The 21,473-nt window shown below is 43.9% G+C and overlaps 2 protein-coding genes across 2 annotated transcripts in view; both read right to left on the reverse strand.

The window, feature by feature from the left end:
- The window catches only part of EPHX1 (epoxide hydrolase 1), a 59,312-nt gene extending 39,126 nt beyond the window's left edge, over positions 1-20,186 (reverse strand). Inside the window, exon 1 of the mRNA XM_032393907.1 lies at positions 20,116-20,186. The gene's annotated coding sequence lies outside the window, so the exon portion shown is untranslated. The remainder of the gene's footprint in view (positions 1-20,115) is intronic.
- SRP9 (signal recognition particle 9) lies at positions 10,464-20,357 on the reverse strand. Its single transcript, XM_032393911.1, has 3 exons — positions 20,116-20,357; positions 15,399-15,467; positions 10,464-11,655 (listed from the first exon to the last, which is right to left on the reverse strand). The coding sequence occupies exons 1-3, from the start codon at positions 20,185-20,187 to the stop codon at positions 11,536-11,538; spliced, it is 261 nt and encodes an 86-aa protein (XP_032249802.1). The 5' UTR covers positions 20,188-20,357; the 3' UTR covers positions 10,464-11,535.
- Between the last annotated feature and the right edge of the window lie 1,116 nt (positions 20,358-21,473).

The raw sequence follows: 21,473 nt of genomic DNA on the forward strand, positions 1-21,473 counted from the left end.
AACACCAACCCCTCAGTAGTAAATTCATTCACGTTGGATTTTCTTCGATTTCATTTTTTTTAAGTGGCTCCAGAGACTGCTGACCTGCCTCATCTGGTCTGGTTGCTCCATGCCTGGGGCACCACCGTGGCCGGGCTCCCCTTCACCCCCACCCTGGGGATCCTTTCGGGGCTCTCCTGTTAGGTGTCTGCTTCCTGTACCCCCTTCTCGCTCTTCCTTGGCTCACTGTTAAGGTTTTAGAGGAGCGCATCCCTGATTGCTTCTTGTGAAGTTTTGAGACATCGCGTAGATTACTGTTCTCAGGGATTCCTGCCCTTTGCTTGGCCTCCAGTGCCTCCCTGTGGATGAATGTAATTCCCCAGGGTCACTGACGCCAGGCTTGGACATGTCACTTGTTTTGATTAATAGAACACGACATGACATCTGAGCAGAGGTTTCAAGAGCCGTTGGGAGATTTTGTTCTTTCCTCCTCGATCCTGGAATCAAGACATTGACTGTGAGCGGGAGCAGGCTTGTGGAGCCGCAGCTCCCTCTGATTTGAGCAAAAAATTAAAATTTTTTTAAGGTACTGAGATTGGGGGGTCGTTACCTCAGTAAAACATAATCTAAGTGTGTCTGGAAAACATGTTTATTCGATGTTTCCCATTAATTGATGTACCATTCCAGAATGGAAGAATGGAAAGAATTTTCCTTCAGAAGTGTGATGGTTCCATGATCTCCGGGTTTCTAGGACTGCCGCTGACAAGTCCAAAGCCATTTTTTTTTTTTTTAAGTTTATTTATTTAAGTAATCTCAGGACCCCAAGAGCAAGAGTCGCAGTGTTCCAAATGAGCCAGCCAGGCGCCCCAAGTCCAAAGCCATTCTGATGCTAGAGCCTTTTTAAAGAACCTCTTTTTCCCTCTGGAAGCTTCTGGGATCTTTTCTTTGCCCGCACAGTTCTGAAATTCCAACATCACTGGTTTTGATACTTCGTTAACTTTCATGCTCTATACAGGGCACAAGGAGGGCCCTTCCAGTCTGGAAACTCACGTCCTTTAATTCTGTAAACACTTCTTAGGTCATCTTATTGACGATTTCTTCCACTTGATTTTCCTTTTTCGGGAATTCCTGTCATCCAAATCTTGAACTGCCTTTTTTTTTTTTTCCTTCTTGGCTCCAATTTCTGAGATTTTTTTTTTTTTTTTTGAAGATGTTATTTATTTGAGAGAGTGCACCCATGAGCAGGGGGGAGGGGCAGACGAGAGGGAGAAGCAGGCTCCCCGCAGAGCAGGGAGCCGGACATGGGACTCGATCCCAGGACCCTGGGATCATGACCTGAGCTGAAGGCAGATGCTTAACAACCGAGCCGCCCAGGCACCCCTCTGAGATATTTCTGTAATTTTTCCCCCTTCACATTTTTGTATTTTCATTTCAGCGATCATGTTCTTAATTTCCAAGAGCTTGTTGTTGTTGTTCTAATTCAGGCTCCCCTGAGCAGAGTGTAAGACAAGGGCTTGCATGTAAGGAGCTTATTTGGGATGTCATCAGAGGGACAGGAGTGAGGGCGGGGAGGTGAAAATGTAGAGGAAAAGATGATATGAGGATGTGTTTTCTTTTCATTTTTGGGGAGGGGGATGCAGAGAGAGAGGGAAAGAGAGAATCTCAAGCAGACTCCCTGCTATATGCAGAGTCTGATGCGGGGTTCAATCCCACAACACTGAGATCATGACCTGAGCGAAAATCAAGAGTTGGACGCTCAACCGACTGAGCCTCCAAGGCGCCCCATGAGAATGTGTTTTCGACTTGGCCACTGCTCTGGGCAGCTGATGCTTGCTTCTGTGGAACCTTCTGAGCTTTCTAAAATGAGTCTCAGAGCTGTCCACCCAGGGGACGAAAAGTGGGAGTGAGAGCTACCATCCCTCATTGGCCCAGGGTGACCTCACGGGCTTCGGCTCCCCACTACTCGTGAGTCGTGTGTGCACCGATGCCAAGAAGAGAGATGTCAGACCCGATCATAAAGGAGCGGAGTAGGACAGTGAGTGGCTATCATCCAAATCTGAAACTTGTGTCTGACAAAAGCTTATCTGTAGCAGGCTGAGTAATGGCTCCCCCAAAGATACCCATGCCCTAACCCCCAGAGCCTGTGAATTTGCTCACTTATGTGGCAAAAGCGACTTTGCAGATATGGTCGGCATGAAGACATGATCCTGGGCTAGGTGGGTGGACACTGAATGTAGTCCCAAGGGTCTTTATGGGGGGGGGGGGCAAGGAGGTCAGAGGAGGCAGAGGTGACGGGGCAGAAACAGGGTGGGAAGGTGATGTAATGTGGAGCCATGAGCCAGGGAAGGAGGACAGCCCCCCGGGGGGCTGGCAAAGGCAGAGAAACGGATTTTTCCCCTGGAGGCTGCGAAGGAACAAACCCTAGTGACACCTTCACTTCAGCTCTTGAAGACCCTTTCTGGACTTCTGATCCTCTAAGAGAAAACATTCCTGTTGTTCTAAGCCAGCGAACTCGTGGCTTCCTCGTCTCACTGCAGTCCCTTCTGTGCACAGGCCCTTGTCCCCAAGGAAGACACCCAGCTGCCTGCAGTCACTATATTTTGCAGTTTTTGCAGCTGGAAATTTGCCCACGTTAAATCATTCAGTATGTACTCATAGACCCGGCTCCTTGGACTCAGCATAGTTTGAGGTTCATCCACTTTGTCGTGGGTATTGGTAGTTATTTCTCCTTTTCCTTGCTGAGTAATATTGCTATGTATGAATATACCACAATTTGTTTATCCAAAAACTGGACTTATTGATGGACTTTTGGGTTGTTCCCAGTTTGGGGCTATTAACAAATAAAGCCACTATGAACATTCATGTACAAGTTGGGGTGCCTGAATGGCTCATTCAGTGGAGCGTGCAACTCTTGATCTCGGGGTTGTGAGTTCAAGCCCCAGGTTGGGTGTACAGATTGCTTAAAAATAATATCTTTCTATTAAAAATTTTTTTTTTTTTATTTGAGAGAGTGCATATGAGAGAGCACGAGCGGGGGAGGAGAGGCAGAGGGAGAAGCAGACTCCCCACTGAGCAGGGAGCCTGATGCGGGACTTGATCCCAGAACCCTGGGATCATGACCTGAGCCGAAGGCATCTGCTTAACCGACTGAGCCACCCAGGTGCCCTAAAAATAGTATCTTTAAAAAAAAATTCATGTGCAAGTCTTTGTGTGGACGGTAGATGTATGCATAATTTTTTAAAGAACCTGCCGTTTTCCAAACGGCTGTACCAATTTACATTCCTACCAGCGATGTGAGAGTTCTAGTTGCTCCCCGTCCCTGTCAGCTCTTGGTACACTCAAGCTTTTAAGTTTTAGCCATTCTAATAGGTGCGTAGTAGTAGCTCGATTTTAAATTGCATCTCCTTAACAACTAATAATGAACATCTTTTCATGTGCTTATTGGCCACGTGTACATCTTCTTCAGTGAAGTGTCTTGTGTGTGCTTTTTTTGGGGTGGGGGTTTATTGAGTTTTGAGGGTTCATATATATGTATTACATATATATATATAGCTTTACAAATAATTTTTTTGATATGTGGCTTGTCATTGTCCTAACAGTGTCTCTGGAAGAACAGAAGATTTTAATTCTGAAGTCCAATTTTTTTTATAGATTGCATACAGATTAAGAAATCTTTGCCAAACCAAGATCACAACGATTCTCTCCTCTTTTCTTCTACAAGTTTTGTAGTTTAGGGGAGGCTGTGTGGCTTAGTTGGTTAAGCGTCTGACTCTTGATTTCGGCTCGGGTCATGATCTCGGGGTCCTGGGATGGAGCCCAGCATCTGGCTCTGAGCTTAGCAGGAAGTCTGCTTGGATTCTCTCTCCTTCTCCCTTTGCCCCTCCCCCCCCACTCTCTCTAAAATAATCTTTCTAAAAAAAGTTTTGTGGTTTTATATTTAGATCCATGGTTCATCTTTAATATTTGTACATGGTGCAAGGTAGTTTGAATTTTTTAAACATAGGAATATCGAATCATCCCAGCATCATTTGTTAAATAGACTGTCCTTTCTCCATGACTTGCTTTTACATCTTTGTAAATTAACAGTTATCCATATATGTGTGGGTCTGTTTCTGGACTCTATTCTGTTCCACTGATTTCTTGTTTATGTTGGTGCGGTCTTAAAGAACTGTAGTTTTGCAAGGCATGAAAGAAGGTGGTTTTAGCTCTGCACTTTAGCTCATCTTTTGCAAAGATGTTTTAGCTATTCTCGCCTGGTCTTTCGCTTTCCCATGTGAATTTCAGAATCAGAATATCAATTTCTACAAAAAAAGCCTGCTGGGATTTTAACTGGGGATACACTGAATCTATACATCAATTTGAGGGAAAATGACATTTTAATAATACTGATTCTTCTGACCTGTGAAGATAGATCTCTCACTTACGTCTTCTTAATTTCTCTCAGAAATGTTTTGTAGCTTTCAGTATCTTTTGATATTAAAAATGCATTTGTCAATTTAATTTCCATGTTTATTGCAAGTATATAGAAATAAAGTTGTATATATTATATATATTAATCTTGTAACCTGCAAGCTTATTAGTTTCAGTGGCTTTTTTTGTAGATTCCATAGGATTCTCATGTAGGCAATCAGGTGGTCTACAAATAGTTATTTCATCCTCTTCAATTTGGAAGCCTTTTCTTTCTTTTTCTTGCCTTACTGCACTAGTCAGTCTCCTGTATGACATCAGTGAATGTTCCATATACACAGAAACTCATGTGTATTATGCTGTTGGATGGAGTGTTTTATAAATGTCAATTAGGTCCAGTTGGTTGATGGCATTGTTCAGTTCTACATCCTTGCTACCTTTCTATTTATTAGTTCTACTGCTAAGAGAATTATTTTAAAGAATTTTTCTGGTCTTTGTTCCAGGAAACCAGGGTTCCTGGGAACAAACCTCTAAATCTTTGACATCTCCTGAGTGATAGAAGTACCTTTGTTATTCATGGTGGGTCCCTGGGACCATCTCTGAGTTTATGCTAATGAGGTAATTCAGGAATGGGGCTAGCCATGCCAGAAAGACCAACCATGTGATTAGAGGGCTGGGGCTTTAAGGAGGGTTTTAGCCCATCCTCTGGGAAGGGGAAGGGTGGCTGGAGATTGAGCTCCAGTTGCATGGCCAGCAATTCAATCTTTCCTATGTAATGGAACATAATGGACAGCCAAAGCTTGGGTCAGTGTCCCTGGTTGGTAATCATTCATGAATGCACTAGGACGGTAATTTGTCCTAAGGACATGAAAGCTTTACATTTTTTATCTTCCCAGACCTTATCCTATGTCTCTTCATTTGACCAATCCTGATTTATATCTTTTATAACAAAACTGTTAGAATATAGTTGGTTCTAGTTTTTTGTTTTTGTTTTTGTTTTTTTTACAATTTCTGTGTGCTTAAGACTATTGGCATTTAATGTAAGTATTGATATGTTTGCATTTAGGTCTACCATTTTATTGTTTTGGGTTTCTTTCCTGTTTTATTGTTGTTGTCGTTCCTGATACCCCTTTCTTGCCTTTTTGGGGTCATTTAATTTTTTTTCAGTATTTCATTTATCTATCTACTAAAAGAACTATTTGCAGTTCTTTTGGTGGTTGCTTGAGAGATGAGAATACACATTTAGTTTTTCAGTCTACTTGGAATCAAGATTTCACTACTTTGAGTAAACTGTAGAAACTTTACTATCATACAGGTTCCATAATCCCCCTCCTTTGTTACTGATGTCTTACGTATTCCATCAGTGAAAACACCATCAATGTCATACTTTATTTCTATCATCAAACGTATTTTAAGAACTCAAGAGAATCGTTTAATTCTTTTAACCCAGATCATGACTATTTCTGTTGCTCTTCCTTCTTTCCTGAATGTTTCCATTTTTCTTAATGGCATCATCTTCTCTCGGTCTGAGGAATTTCCTTTAGTGGTTTGTTTTAGACCAGGTCTGCTAGGAATGAGTTTTCTTTTTCTTTTTCTTTTTTAAAGACTTTATTTATTTGACAGAGACAGAGATAGCGAGAGCAGGAATACAAGCAGCGAGTTGGGAGAGGGAGAGCAGGCTTCCCGCTGAGGAGGGAGCCCGATGTGGGACTGGATCCCAGGACCCTGGGATCATGATCTGAGCCGAAGGCAGACGCTTAACAACTAAGCCACCCAGGCACCAGAGTTCTTTGTTTTTCTTCATCCAAGAGTGACTTTTCATTTAGTGCCTGAAGGATATTTTCACTGGATACAGAATTCTGGGTTGTCAGTTCTTTCGTTTTAGCATTTTAGAAATGTTGTGCTCCTTCCTTCCAGCTTCCCTTTCTGATGAGAGATCCAGTCATCCAAATCATTATTTCCCATAGATAATGTGTTGTTTTTCACTGGCTGCTTTCAAGTGTATTGTTCAGTTTTCACTACAATTGTGTTGGGTGTGGGTATCTAGGAGTTTCCTGAATCCATAGGTTTAAGTTTTTCACCAAATTGGGAAGTTTCTAGCCAGTATTTCTTCAAATATTTTTTCCCAGCATCATGCTTTCTCCTCTCCTTCTGGGATTCTGATGGCACAAATGTTAGACCTTTTATTACTGTCCTGCAGATCTCTGAAGCTCTGCTCATGGTTTTGCTTTGTTTCCCAATCTTTTTCTCTGGTATTCAGATTAAATTCTCTTGGTTTATCTTCAAGTTCACTGTTTCCTCCATTATGTTAGACTATTCAGGGAGTTTTTAATTTTGGTTACTGTGTATTTCAGTTCTAAAATTTCCATTTCATTCTTTTCATATATATTTCCTTGCATAAATTTTTTCCCCCATTGGCTACAAGAGCATTCTTGATTATTTGCTGGAGCACTTTTGTAATAGTTGCTTTAATGTCTTTGTCAGGTAATTCCAACATCTGGTATCTCAGTACTGGGATCTCCTGTCTTTTTCTAGTTGAGATTTTCCCCATTTCCTGGTGTGCCAGGTAATTCTGGACTGTATCCTTGACATTTTGAACATTGTCATTAAACTCTAACTCTTGTTCAAATCCTACAGAAAATACTGAGTTTTTGTTTCAGCAGGCAGTCAACCTGGTTAGGTTGCAGGCAAAGGTTTTATTATGTTTTTAAAATTCTGGCAAAATGGACATAAAATATTGTATGAGTTTCAGGTGTGTAAGATCAGGCAAAGGTTTTGAAAGCTAAACTGACACCTTCAGAAGGCAGTTTGGGATGGCAGTTCAACTTTCCAAACCATTGCAGTGTTTTTTGGATCTACTGCATGTGAATGCCTCCTGGGTGCCGGTCTGGGATTTGGGTGGTGGTCTCTTTAGAGTCTTTGGTCTGCTGAAAAGGATCAGATCCACACATACGTACAGCTTGGCAATGGACCCAGGGGTTCATCAACAACTGGATGAGGTCCCTGTCTGAATTCCTTCCTCTCTCTGATCTCTTTGGTACTTTCTGGTTCCTTCTATTTCTAGTTCTCTGGCCAGAAGACTACTTTGCCACTGTGTCTGCATCCAGGGCCAAGTGGACGGAGGGCAGAGAGAAAAGTGCAATGGGGATTGGTTCTACCCTCTTGGAGACAAAGCTGTATGGGAGAGGATCATCTCCCCAAGTTTTGGCTCCCGCAGGCTCTAACTGCCAGTAGTGGATGCTGTCACCATCATGGGATTGCTGGTGTAAGAGAATACAAAAGAATAAAGAAAACACAAAGGGTTTCTACACTCTCTTGGGTATATTAGAAGTGGCCCTTGTACTCCTTGAGCCAGACTGAAAGGGCTTGTGCCTGTCTGTGCCCCAGTACTCCCTTCCAGCTTTCCAATGTGCTGAGTTCACATTGGAAGGATTGGCGTATACCAGAGGGGAAAATGGTGGACTCCTCATGGGTTCATTGGTACTTCAAATTCTCAACTTCTTCCCTAATCCACCTGCTGTTTTCTTTCGGAGCTCCACACACTCACAGCTGTATCTGGCTCTACCTTATCTGGAACCAGTCCAACCAGTGATTTTAATGTATATTCTCTACCCCCACTGTGGGCCTCAAACTCAGGACTCTGCAATCCAAGAGCCACACTTCTCCAACTGAGCCAGCCAGGGGCTCCCCAACTAGTGCTTTTAATATAAGAAAGAGGGAACGAAATTATTTTGACTTTCTTCTCACATGATTATAAATTTCAACTGCAGTCCTAAAGGAACATTTTCCCTGTTGTTTAAAGAGAAATAACCCTAAATATGGTGATATTGCCATTACCACAAGGCATTTTTAACAATTTATTTAGGGACGCCTGGGTGGCTCAGTTGGTTAAGTGATTGCCTTCGGCTCAGGTCATGATCTCAGGGTCCTGGGATCGAGCCCTGCCATCGGGCTCCCTGCTCAGCGGGAAGTCTGCTTCTCCCTTTCCCACTCCCCCTGCTTGTTCCCTCTCTCGCTGTCTCTCTCTGTGTCAAATAAATAAATAAAATCTTAAAAAAACACACACACACAATTTATTTATTTATTTGACTAAGATGAACAGTAGGAGGCAATAAATGTAGGGCTTTGGTTTTCAGTTTTATTTTCAGTAGGCAAAAAGGACAGGACCTCTTATTGTTCTTGGGCAATTAATTTCACATTTCACTCATTTTGAATTAGTTTTAGAATACTTTGAAGACTACTACCATCATACAATTTTTACTGTTAGATTTTTCTAAGGGTAACAGAAGGTATCAGCTATAAAATGCTGTCAACACTACCTCTAATCAAGGACTTAAAGTTGTGCCTGAGAAAGAGACTTCATATATACATATACACACACTTTTTTTTTTTTTAAGAGAGACAGCACAAGCAACTGGGGAGTGGGGCACAGGGAGAGGGAGAGATCTTAAGAAGGCTCCCTGCTCAGCACGGAGCCTGACGCAGGGCTCGATCTGATGACGGAGATCATGACCTGAGCTGAAATCAAGTGTGGGACGCTTAACCAACTGAGCCACCCGGGTGCCCCGAGATTTTATATTTTTAAGACAGAAAGTTGGCAGACTAGGAACCCCAAGAGGGAGAATCCAACCCTTTATGTAAGTAGAGAACATATGCAGCCTAATAACAATGTTTAATGAACTCTGTGCTCCAAGGAGAGTGGGTCCTTAGAACAAAATGAAATTATTTTAACTGCTAACAATACCTAGAATCTCAATTACTACAGTGACTTCATGTGGATTACCTTAAAGTCAGCAGTATTTGATCAAATATATCACAATTACGTTTGTGAAAAATTAACTCAGGTAAGTGTGATTATGGCGTGTAGAAACACTTCATGATTAAAAAAAAAATCGGGAGTATACAGCACTGCAATTTTCAGAATATATGATGATTTGGTGTTTTGTTATTTATATGGTCTTTAAGAAATTTGATACATTTACCAATTAATTATGTTAATTTTATTTTGTGCAGACACAAATAAACAGAAGTTTTAGATTTAAGGATTTCCGTTTCTTCCCACATAAGAACATTCTCTATGGAGACAGTCTTGTTTTGCTCCCCAACTGCCAAAAATGGCATTTAATAACAGACACAGCTCTCGGCAGAAAAGGCAGATGTTACCTCTGAATAATCCTTCAATTAAAGTTATGAAATAAACTAAGGGCCGGCTATACCTTTTCCCCTGAAAAATACAGCTACTGCGGCTAGCAGCTCCCATTTATTGAGCTTTACTATGTTCCAAGCACCGTGCTAAGGGCTTACGATAGGTTCTACCATTTGACCCTCCTCAAGTCCTAGGAGTACTGTTGTCGGCCCCATTTCCAGAAAAGGAAACAGGTGGGCAGAGAAGTACCCTAAGGCCACGGAGTTAGGAAGCAGTGGAGCCAAGACTGCAACCCAGGCCACTGGTCTTGTAACTGCTGCTCTCCACTCTCCGCTATAAGCCACAAGGACCAGTGAACCCGAATCCGTCACTCCCCTCTAGGTTATTTTTATAAAGTAGTGTTAAAAAGCAGAAGGTGTAAATGAGAAAGAAAAAGGCCAAAAAATCCTCCAGCGATCCCACAGATTGGGAAGGGAACCTCAAACCCTAAATACCCTTTACTGTTTGATGTTACTTTTCTTAATCAAGAAAACCACCTTGCCATCAACATACATCTTCAGAGAAAGTTGTGTAACAAAAAGTACCAACAAACAACAAACAAAATTTACTTACAGTAACATCAGGCTCATTTTAGACTAAATGAATACAGTATATCCCAGTCAAGAAATCAGTAATTCTTTTTTTTTTTTTTTGGTCTTTTTTTTTTTTTAAAGATTTATTTATTTGAGAGAGTGAGAGAGAGTACATGACAGGGGGAGGGTTAGAGGGAGAAGCAGGCTCCCTGCTGAGCGGGGAGCCCGATGTGGGACTCGATCCAGGGACTCCAGGATCATGACCTGAGCCGAAGGCAGTCACTTAACCAACTGAGCCACCCAGGCGCCCCAAGAAATCAGTAATTCTTGAGAAGTTAATAACTTCAAGAGAAACAATATATATTCATATAATATTTTACTGACTTCTCCGAAACAGGCAAAAATTCATATGGCTAATGGAATTTTCCATGTGAAAATGTTGCTCAACACAACAAATTCCTAACCAAAAAATATTTTAATGTAGGTAGCAACATGTGAACATTACACTTAGGTGGTAAAATTCAGGTTACAATAATATGATATCCCTCTGGCCTAATGGAAAACATTAACAGTTGTGACAGTCACGCTTAACACCTTGGTTAAATACAGAGAGAAACGGGCAGGAGTGGCACAGACATGTGCAAAGATTTAACAGTCTGAATAATCTTTAGCCCTCCTGAGAAAAGACAGAGGGGAAATCTGTGGCAAATACCTGTGTAATATGGTGGCCTCAAGCCACTAGTGATCATTCTGTTCATGTACTTAAAGTAACCGCAGCTGGTTTCTGAGCACTGAAAACGAGAATCAAAGCAAGTCTCTGCTCAACAAGCTAATGATACTACAAATCCCTTACATTCAAAAATAGTTTAAATTTGGAAAGTTTTAGGTAAAGTAAAGCATACTTGTTTCCATGATTACTTTTAGAAATAACTGAGACTACACTACTATATTATACATAGTCAGGTACACTGCTGTGCACAGGCAATTCCAGTTACCGTATTTTATGTTTGTTGGTCAGCAACAGCACGAATTTTATGCTACAAAAGAAATATATCAATCCAGCAAAATGGTTACATCTAATTTTCTTTTAAAGACAAATTAACTAAATTTAAGGAAGAATTACCTTTTTCAAATTACTGATACAAACTTACCATAGAATAATTACGTATTTTGCCCCATATCAACCTGCAAAAGGTTTCCCAACATAGATGCATTTGTTCAATTTTCAAAAATAAATAAAGGTTTTCTACCTGAAAGCATTTTACATTCCTAGCTCTTTAAAGTAAACATTAAAACACAAAGTACAAAAAATGATCTCCCCACTTCTGAAGAGCCCACTTAGTTATATAAACTATTTTCTTTCCCAACACTTTTTCAGATTCAAGAGAGATTTACTTCCTAAGAACAGGACAGATCTTCAATTCAAACCATTTAGTCCGTTTCCATGGCAACACTGCGGGATTCCTTGGCTACCATAAGTCGCATTAGTTGACTGTGGAATTTCTCAATCTTCTTTACGTCTTGGGCTTGGTCTGTTCTATACACCAAACACTGTCAGAAATTTTAAAAGTACACATTAACTACGTAAAACCAGATTATCAACAACGTAGCAAATGGAGGATTGGGTACAAATATGAGTCTTTCCCACCACGTTTTGCTCTATTCCCTCCGGGGGTCAAACTAAGGCAGTTACACTCAAGTTTCTAAGCCCCCAGCAATTACGTTCCTTTAGTATCTTATAGTATTTCCAACTCCACTGCTGTAAGCAAAAAGCTAAATGAAATCTAACAGAAGCTCCTCAAAAATGACCAATTAAGTAATATGCTAATCCTGCTGTGGGGTCTGATGAGAACTCCAGGCTTGGAATCAGATTATTTTCTCCCTGGGATCTTGTCATGAGTTAGTTATACTGGAGAAGCACAGCAATATTAGGATTGCTTTCCTTCCTTGTGAAACTGGGAGATGGGGAGGGGGTAGTAATGATACCTTAAGAAAAAAAATCCACCATCCCTTGCTCACAGCTGGTCACGGTCTAAATTAAACCAGATCAATCTGACCAACCTTGATTTTTTAAAGGTATTCACAATTTTTAGCCCAAACCAAATTCTTCCTTGCTATAAGTTAAATTCTTCACTAGATGTATACTTCAGATCCGCTTATGGTTTCTCAAAAACCGTTTGTTCTACAGTCTTCAAAAATACCAAATTTAGGCTGGCAGTTCTTTCCCTCATTTTGTAACAAAAGGTCCATTTTTCTGTAGCCCATTTTAAAGGTTCACACGAGTCTTAAAGGGAACGAATGATCCTGCAATAATAGTCATCCACTTAAGTAACCTATAGTTCAATCTTATCACCCCAACTGGTCATCCTGCCTTTAACAACCATCACTTAACGTTGTTATGTACACGTTGTAGAAATCTGTGCAACAGTCTTGTAAAGAGGCCACAATAATCCCCAATGTTTCAATTTCACTACACGTACTGTGGGAGGATCTGTCTACCCTGTCACTACAGTTTGACAGAAAAGATTTCAGAGTCATAGAAAATATTATAAATCAGTCATGGGATCAGAAAAAAATGATGCATAAATGGGATTATAAAAAAGTCAAAGACATGGTGATAATAATAAATGTAGCCTAAGACTGAGTTCCTGAAGGAAGTACTATTAAAATGAATTAGCAAGGGAAGTGTACACACCTTTTAAAAGAGTCATTAGAAAACAGATTTTTTTCTGTCGGAGTTGATTCATACATTTACAATTTAGGAGGACGGGTTTGACTGTGTCTTTGGCCCCTTCCAAATATGGACTAATTCTCAGTAGTTTTAAGAAAGAACACAGAAGGCGTTTTTCATTTTTCGATCTTGTCACAGGAATCATCAGTGTGACATGAAGTTCCTGCCACTGTTGCCATCCACGTATCCTTAATTACGTTTCATCATTACCAGAGGCAAAAAGTCATCATTTTGAGGTAGAGCCTTTTGTTCTAAAATCAGCTGTGCGTTTTTTCCTATCTTAAAAACAGGACATGCCAACTTGGCTTCAGTGGATATACCTCCCCGCTCTGTGCCCATCACAGCAGAGAGACTGTCATGGGGACGCCCCGACTCAAGCACACGTGTGGATGTGCTGGGAGGCCGGCTCCAGGGCAGGTACTCTGCCGTGTGTGGTTTACGCCCCACACCCCGGTCAGGGCAGCGGGCAGCCACCATGGCACTTCACGGACAAGGTAACGGAGGCCCAGAGAAAGCCAATCTATTGGTCCGAACTTTTCCAAGGCTGAGATGTTGGTAAATGGCTGAACTCGGATTCAGATCTCTTGACTCTAAGTCTAGTACACTACACCGTTTTTCACACTTTCAGTTACTTCAAACTTAACTGGTTCCTGGAAGACATGGTAATCAAAGTCTGAATTCATGCCTCACAATGGAACCTTGAGCACAAATATATAAAAGCTAAGACAAAAAGTGATTTTTAGTCACTCTGAAATTTTTTAAAGAATTAATCTATGAAAAACCTGTTTACTAAGTACCCTCCGGGCCAGGACACCATGCTAGTCACTGGAAATACAGGTAAGAACTTTACTGCTCTCTATTGTCTTGAAGCTCACAATCTACTACGACAAAAAATATGATAAAACAATTGTGATACAGCACAAAAAGAGCCAAAAAGAAAAGCAAGAGATGAAACAACCCTTTTAGCTGGGTTTTGAAAGACAAGCACCCATCTCGCCACACTGGGGCGGCGGTGGGATTCAATGCCCCAAAGGTGGAAAGAGGCCATCCAGAGGCACAGAGGCCTAAGACAGCCCATGACGTCACAGGAGCCCCTCCGTAACACAGAAAAGACAGGGTGGAGGGCACGTCAGGCCATGTTACATTATCAGTGACGAGGAGCCACTAAGGTTTTTAAGCAGGGTTGTAAGGACCAAACCCTGCATTTTTCGAAATCTCTCCGGACAACTAAAGGATGAACTGGAAGCAGGGCCACATTGGGGAGCCTAGTCTAGCAGTCCAGCCAAGCGAGGACAACACCCTAAACTTGGGGGAAGCACAGCAGAGACAGAGCACTCGTGACAGGAAATGAGACGAGGGTGCTTGAGCCAGTAATTCCCAAATGCCTGGGAAAGCACATGGAGCATGTCAGAGGATCAAATACAAGCTCTTCAAGTGAGGGGCCAGTGGTCGTGAGAACGGGAAAGGAAGGACCCTAACGCGCTAGGAAACAGGAGCGGCAGTTTGAGAAGAGATGAGGAGTTCCATTCTAGACAGGCTAATTTTGAGGAGCACCGAGGTAAGGAGAGCTAGTCAGGAAGTCAGAAGAAAAATGTGACCTAAATGTACAAATGTGGAGACAGACCTAGATTCCGGCAGTCCCAGGCACCGTGGCTGAAAGGACTGCTCCAGAAGCAGTATGAAAAGACCCAGGACAGGGGCGCCTGGGTGGCTCAGTCGTTAAACGTCTGCCTTCGGCTCGGGTCATGATCCCAGGGTCCTGGGATCGAGCCCCGCATCGGGCTCCCTGCTCCGCGGGAGGCCTGCTTCTCCGTCTCCCACTCCCCCTGCTTGTGTTCCCTCTCTCGCTGTCTCTCTCTGTCAAATAAATAAAATCTTTAAAAAAAAAAAAAAAAAAAAAAAAAAAGAAAAGACCCAGGACAGAATCCTGAAGAAACCAGTATTGATTAGCAAAGAGCAGTAAGACGGAAACACAGAAAAAGAAGATAAAACGGAGCCACAGATGCCAAAATAGTTTCCACCAGAGTGGTTTTCTGTATCAGAAGCAGCCAGGAGGTCCAGGAAAATGTGAAATGATGAGACCATCAGGTCTGGAAGTGAGGGGATGCTGCTGGGCTCACCACGAGAGTAGTCCAGTGGACGACTACCGCATGTGGAGATCAGGTCCCAGAAGTAATGAGGTGTGCGGAAGTGACAAGACTGAGCAGGGAGGGGAAGGGGGGGAGCCATGAAGCCTATAACTTGTGTTCAAACACCATCATTTCCTTCCCACACGCTCATAAGGAGACCTCTATCCCCTCATATCCAGTTTTAGTCTCTACGCTCTTTTTGCTTAAGGGCTAAAGTAATTACTAAATTATACCTGACATACTACATTGGTGAAATAAGTTATTTCCCCACGAGTCTATAAAAGTAGCTCTAGAATGAGGTTTTTGACTTTGGAATGAAATGCAAAATTAGCATCCTAATATGCAATCTGCATAAATTCTACATAAATAATTTTAAACAAATGATTAACTCAAACAGATGTAGAAGTATGCAACAAATAAAAATGTATACTTACAACTAAATCATCTGTTACTTTAATACACAAACTCCCATCAGAATGCCTATATTTGAGAACCACACGGGCCTGAAATAAAAATACACATTTAGAAACAGTGAAGTCAGAAGATATTTCTCACAAATAATTAGTCTTCAGGTTTGCTAAAGAGGATCCCTCTAGAACAGCCAAAACATCTAAAGACATCTGTACTGTAAACATCGTTATTGAATGAGGTAGAAAACAGTATTTTAGTTCACTCTTATTGCTATAATTCATTTTTTAAAAAGACTTATTAAAAAGTTGGATATTTACTTGCAGCCAGTTTGAAGAGAGATACTGAAAATTCCCAAAACACATCCACATTCAGGGAATGTCCACGGGACTCTTAACGGTGGTTTGGCATTAAGAATATACAGATCTTAGGGCACCTGGGTGGCTCAGTTGGTTAAGCATCCGACTCTTGATTTCAGCTCAGGTCATGATCTCGGGGGGTTGTGAGATCAAGCCCCATGTTGGGCTCTGTGCTGGGTGTGGAGCCTGCTTGGGATTCTCCCTCTCCCTCTGCCCACACCCATGCAACAAATAAGAAGAATATACAACAAGAATATAAAGATCTTCCTCAACTTACGATGGGGTTATGCCCCCAATAAACCCACTGTCAGCTGAAAATATCATAAATTGAGATTATCATGGGTGTGTGGCCGGCTCAGTCGGTAGAGCATCCGACTCTTGATCTTGGGGTTGTGAGTTCAAGCCCCTCACTGGGTATAGAAATTACTTTGTGGCCAGCGTCATGAGAGTGTTGTCTGCATCTCACTAGCCCAAGAAAAGATCAAAATTCAAATTCATAGTACAATTTCTACTGAATTTATATTGCTGTTGCAGTACCAAAAGTCAAAAAACAGAAGTCCAGGGGCGCCTGGGGGGCTCAGTTGGTTAAGTGACTGCCTTCGGCTCAGCTCATGGGCCCAGGGTCCTGGGATCGAGCCCCGCATCGGGCTCCCTGCTCCGCGGGAAGCCTGCTTCTCTCTTTCCCCCCCCCCCCCCCCCCGCTTGTGTTCCCTCTCTCGCTCTCTGTCAAATAAAGAAATAAATCTTTAAAAAAAAAACAAAAAAACCCCAAAAGTCCAAGCATCTTAAGTTGGGGACCATCTATATACTGAAGGGGATCACAAAACATGTCACTTTGGCATAAGGACTGTTCTGAGCAGAGAACAATTAGCTCTCTGCCCTTTCTGGCTTTCATTAACCTTCGTAAAGGTGACATAAATTTCTAATAGTAAAGGTACTCCTTTCTCCCTTACTGGGAAAAGGAGGGCTCTTATCTGTGTAACAGTCCTTACTAATCACCTTCCCACAACTTACTTCCCTCCGTAGAAGCCCCAAACCCCCTTTCCTTAGTCCACCCTCTTCCCACACTTTATCAGCCTTGTTAAGACGGTACATAGGCCCAATTCTAACTGCCTCAAGTCAAATGCTTTGTGAACTCCATGCATACTGCATACATATGTCGGGTTTTCTCTCGTTAACCTGTCATTTGTCAGTTTAATTTGCAGCGCCCCAGCTATTAAACCTAAGAGAGTAAAGGAGAATATTTTTCCTTCCCTCACAATATCCACAACCCAGTCACAGAGAAATGACAGAAAAAGTAGGGGGGAAAACAGCAGACAGGCCTATGCAAGTGCAAATCCGTGTGGCAAGAAATACGGCAGTCACAGTTCATGCTGTCCCCTACCCCGTGGCTATCAGGAGGTAGATTCGGACTCAAGCATTCAGCGAAGTCACGTCCTTATCATGATGGCACCACACAATGTATTAGGACAGAAAAGCAAAATTCTGTCTTGAGAAGAAGTCTCCATCGAGAACTCTTCCAAAATAACTCCTATGTTGAGCACCATGCTACACAATACCTTTTGCTATTCAGTATTCTACAGTTAGGGAACCAAGAAAATGATTTATCTAGAAGAAAACATCTCCCAACAGAGTTTACAACTTCTGGAAACATCATTTTTATTTTTTTAAGTGATGGATTTGAAATAGTGTACTGCGGCAGAGTCCGTTTTTTGCTGACCAACATAAATAGCTAGCTGTTTTAAACAAAGTGCCGACTATCTACAGGCCAAAACAGGAACATAATTTTAAAATGGTCACAGTGTAGAACCAGAAGCCTCAAGACAATTCTGGAAACTAAAGAAAAAGGGCTATGAAGAGCTGTAACCTACAGCTTTTCCCATTATGTCTCTGCTCTCCTGGGATTTGGGGGGGGGGGGCACACCACTCTGAGATTTGTTTTGGTGAAGGGGAAACGGGAACTCAGCAAGCACTTACATAAACTACAACAACCAGATTATCTTTAGATGCCAGATTCTATATACTGGGTTATTTAATTCAGTTCTACATGTTTTTAAAAATTCAGTTCTCCAGAAACAAAAAGCAACTTTAAAATGTGCTAAACATGACAACTATGTAAAATCTTAACTCTTGGTTGAAAGAATGGCTGGCTTCATGAGAAGTGAGAGTTAAAAGCTCTACGGTATTATAAGAGGATCTATTTTGTAACTGAGGGGGCACCTATGTGACCAAGTCAGATGCCACAAAGAGAGAAAAAACAATCAAGATTCTTGCTCTCTTAGGAACTTTGAATTCAACCAACCAAAATAACCAACACAAGACACATGAGTTTAGTCCTTTTATAAAGGCATACACAGGTAAAATGCTAAAAGAGAAAACAAGTAATTTAAATTGGGGATGGGGAAGTGTAAAAAGGCTTCCTAAAGGTGGCTTTGCCAACGCATGCTTTTTTCTCTTAGGGAAGAGGGTGGGAGAGAAGCTGAAGGAGCAGTGTGAATGAAGACCTAAAATCTGTAACTTCATGAGACTAGAGCTGAGGATTGTGGGTATGGTGGGAAGACAAACCCAGAAAGACTGGAGAGGGTCCAACTGTGGACAGGGAGTCTGGACTTTACCCGGCAATCTACGAAAAACCAGTACTTAAGTAGGAAGCTGAGAGAATTCCATTTTTGTTTTAGACAGTTGTGGCATGAACAAAGGAGTAATTAAAAAGGCAGAAAGAGGGGCACCTTGGTGGCTCGGTTGGTTAAGCGACTGCCTTCGGCTCAGGTCATGATCCTGGAGTCCCTGGATTGAGTCCCGCATCGGGCTCCCTGCTCGGCGGGGAGTCTGCTTCTCCCTCTGACCCTCCCCCCCTCATGCTCTCTCTCTCTCTCTCATCCTCTCTCTCTCTCCCTCTCAAATAAATAAAAATCTTAAAAAAAAAAAAAAAAAAAGGCAGAAAGACTGAGAGGTTATCACACTGTCCAGCAGGAACACCATCTTCAGTGAGAGCAATGCAAGAGAAATGGTAAAAGGTGACAGGTGTACTCGACAGGCTCAGGAGGGTGGGAGAGAAGACAGAGAATTCTCTAAAATAGATTCCAAGGAGTCTTGACAAAACTTCTTTAGCTCTGGCACAGACAGCACAGGCTTGGGGTTTAGAGAACGGGTTGAAATTCTAGCTTCATCTTTTAGAGACCAGGCAATCCATTTAATGTATCAAAGGCTGTTTATTCATTTACTTCAAGGGACTGTCCTGACTGTTCCCATGAATGAAACACGTAAGGTATGCAGTGTAAAATGCCTGTCCCACAGAAGGCACTCCACAGAACTGTTAGCCAAGCGCCCCTCACCTATCACAACATCAGTCGAAAACCCGCAGAAGCTTCCGGGCCCTGGACTTTCCTGTGGGGTGAAAAGAGGAAAGGCTCGCTCTCCATCCTGCGTATCCTAGACTAATACTCTGTAAGGACCATCTTGTGGTCATTTCCCTATTAAATTAAGCTAAAATATGATTACTCCTGTGAATTTCTACACTCTTTACTGTTTTCAGATATTTTGCGTGCGGTGTGGGTACTTCGGGACAAAAATCCTGGATCGTTTTCACAGCGCACTGCACGGAGAAACAAACGTCCCCACCAACACTGGGCGTCAACCGGATGGAGGAGCTGGGAATCGTGTCATAAGCAAAACACTCGATTTCAAAAGTACCGAACTCATGCCATCACCTCTTGTTTCATTTTATTGTAAAGAAGAGACGAACACTGCCTCACAGCTTCTTGTTGTGTATCTAGGTCTAGAAACTTACCAAGACTTTTAGTTAGCAAGGAGCTATTTAAATAGTCCTTGGACAGGACAACGAAACAAAGACTCAAGAGAAGAAAAATCGATACCCGAATGCTTCAATTCCCGTCATCTGGACTCCTTTGCTCTTCAGCAACTGGCATCCACTTATCCTAATTCTTGTGGAGGCCATGGATGAGCCCCTAAACTGCCACCATTTATACTTAAAAGCATTTTCCTGAGGAAAGGGTGCAAGACTCTCATACACGCCGCGGAAGGACGGAAAAGGGGCCCGAGAGCACTGAGGGTCCGGAGGCCGCAGCCGCAGGGGGAGGAGTCCTACCCTTGGAGACACGTAAACCAACCGCGGCCGCAAGGAAGTTCAGGGCTGGGGGCGGGGAAGGCAGAGCAGGGCCGTTTGGGGCCCCGCGAGGACCCGGTTTCCGGGCCTCGTCCCGTCGCTCCTCCGGGAGGGGGCAGCGGGAACCACGACACCTGGCGGGGTCCGTCTCCGCTCACCCCCAGCACCTCCTGGCGGGGCTGAAGTTCCGGAGACCGCGCGGACCGCAGGGAAGACCTCCCGACCCGGGGCAGAGGCAGCGGCCCCGCGGGCATTTACCTTCATAGGGTCGGCGAGGTAGAGTTTCTCGGCCGCGCGACTGAACTCCTCCCAGGTCTGGTACTGCGGCATCGTGGGTCGGCAGCGGAGCGCGAGCGGGCGAGGCCGGGGACCGCAGGCGGCGAGACCCGGGCCACCTACCACCTACCTCTGGCTGCCGGAGACCGGTGCGGGGGCCCAGCGGCCCGAAGATGGCGGCGCCTCCTCGCACCAACGCCTCGTCCCATTGGACGGCCCGGCCCGCCCTCGCCCAATGGGAAGGAGGGATGCTTCCAGGAGGGGCGGAGCCCCGAGCGAGCGGCTCTGGGAGCTCGCCGGGAGAAGTCGAGAGCGAGGAGACAGGAGGGAGGTTGCCACAGCGCCCCCTTCAGGACTGGAGGAGCGGGGCGGCGGGGTCGGCCCGCTGTCCCTCCGGCGGGACTGCGTGGTCAAGGCCGGGCTCCTGCGACCACGACGCAGCGGCTGGATGCGAAGCACTGGAGACACAAGCCTGGGGGCGGCAGGGTCCAGCTGACACCCCGTAGCCTAGCAAAGTGGGGGGGGGACAGAAACGCAGGAGCGCCGCCAAAAAGTTTGTGCGATGGGCATCTATGTCGGTTCGCTGGACCCCAAAGGAAGCACGGTCGCCTGTGGGGGGGGGGGGGGGCGGCGCGCAAGCCGTGTCGGGGGACGCGGCTGTTCCGCGGGAGGGCCGGGACGCTAGGCCCCTTCCAGATCTCAGCGGTACGCAGAGTGTGCGTGCTTAGGGCTGGGGGACCCGTGCCTGGGGAAGAAATTTGAACTTGGTTCTCCAGGCAAGGTGGCCTGGAAGGGTATCTGGCTTTCATCAAGCTTATCTAGGTATATTCTACATACACTAAAACACACCGGTTGTAAACGTACAGTCTGACGCATCTCGACAAGTGCGTGTGTGTACCCAGTGGTCACTTACCAATATGCCCGATACCGCAATCAGGATCTGAAGCATTTCTTCATCTCCAAACGGTCCCTTATGCTCCTTTATATTTAATCCCCCCACGCCCACCCCTGCCGCCCACGATCACCCATCTGCTTTCTGCGACTCTAGATTTCCTGTCCACTGCATTTACGGGGCTCTGGCTGCTCACCGGGACAGAAGGGCAATACTGCAAACCCAAAGGCAGGGAGGCCCCTTACGCTGCTCAGGCCTAATACAGGCATAAGAGCCATGGATCCGGTTAGGGCACTAGGCTAGGACTGGAGAGGAGCAGACGGATTAGGGATGGACCTGGAGAGTCCCGTGGGGTACGCAGGAGAGAGTGGAGGGACACCCAGGCTGGGGGAGGTTGTGGTACCAGCACAGGGGAAAGAAAACAGAGCAGCCTCAGGGGGAGGCTGGG

Source organism: Phoca vitulina, unplaced genomic scaffold (genome assembly GCF_004348235.1).
Source record: "Phoca vitulina isolate PV1807 unplaced genomic scaffold, GSC_HSeal_1.0 scaffold78, whole genome shotgun sequence".
NCBI lineage: Eukaryota > Metazoa > Chordata > Mammalia > Carnivora > Phocidae > Phoca > Phoca vitulina.

Excerpts from the sequence above, each read along its gene's own strand:
- SRP9 (XM_032393911.1), bottom strand. The coding sequence starts at position 20,187 with ATGCCGCAGTACCAGACCTGGGAGGAGTTCAGTCGCGCGGCCGAGAAA. Across the intron at positions 15,468-20,115 it reads ACCTCGCCGACCCTATGAAG|GCCCGTGTGGTTCTCAAATA; the intron begins GTAAATGCCCGC and ends TTTTTATTTCAG. Across the intron at positions 11,656-15,398 it reads AAGTAACAGATGATTTAGTT|TGTTTGGTGTATAGAACAGA; the intron begins GTAAGTATACAT and ends AATTTCTGACAG.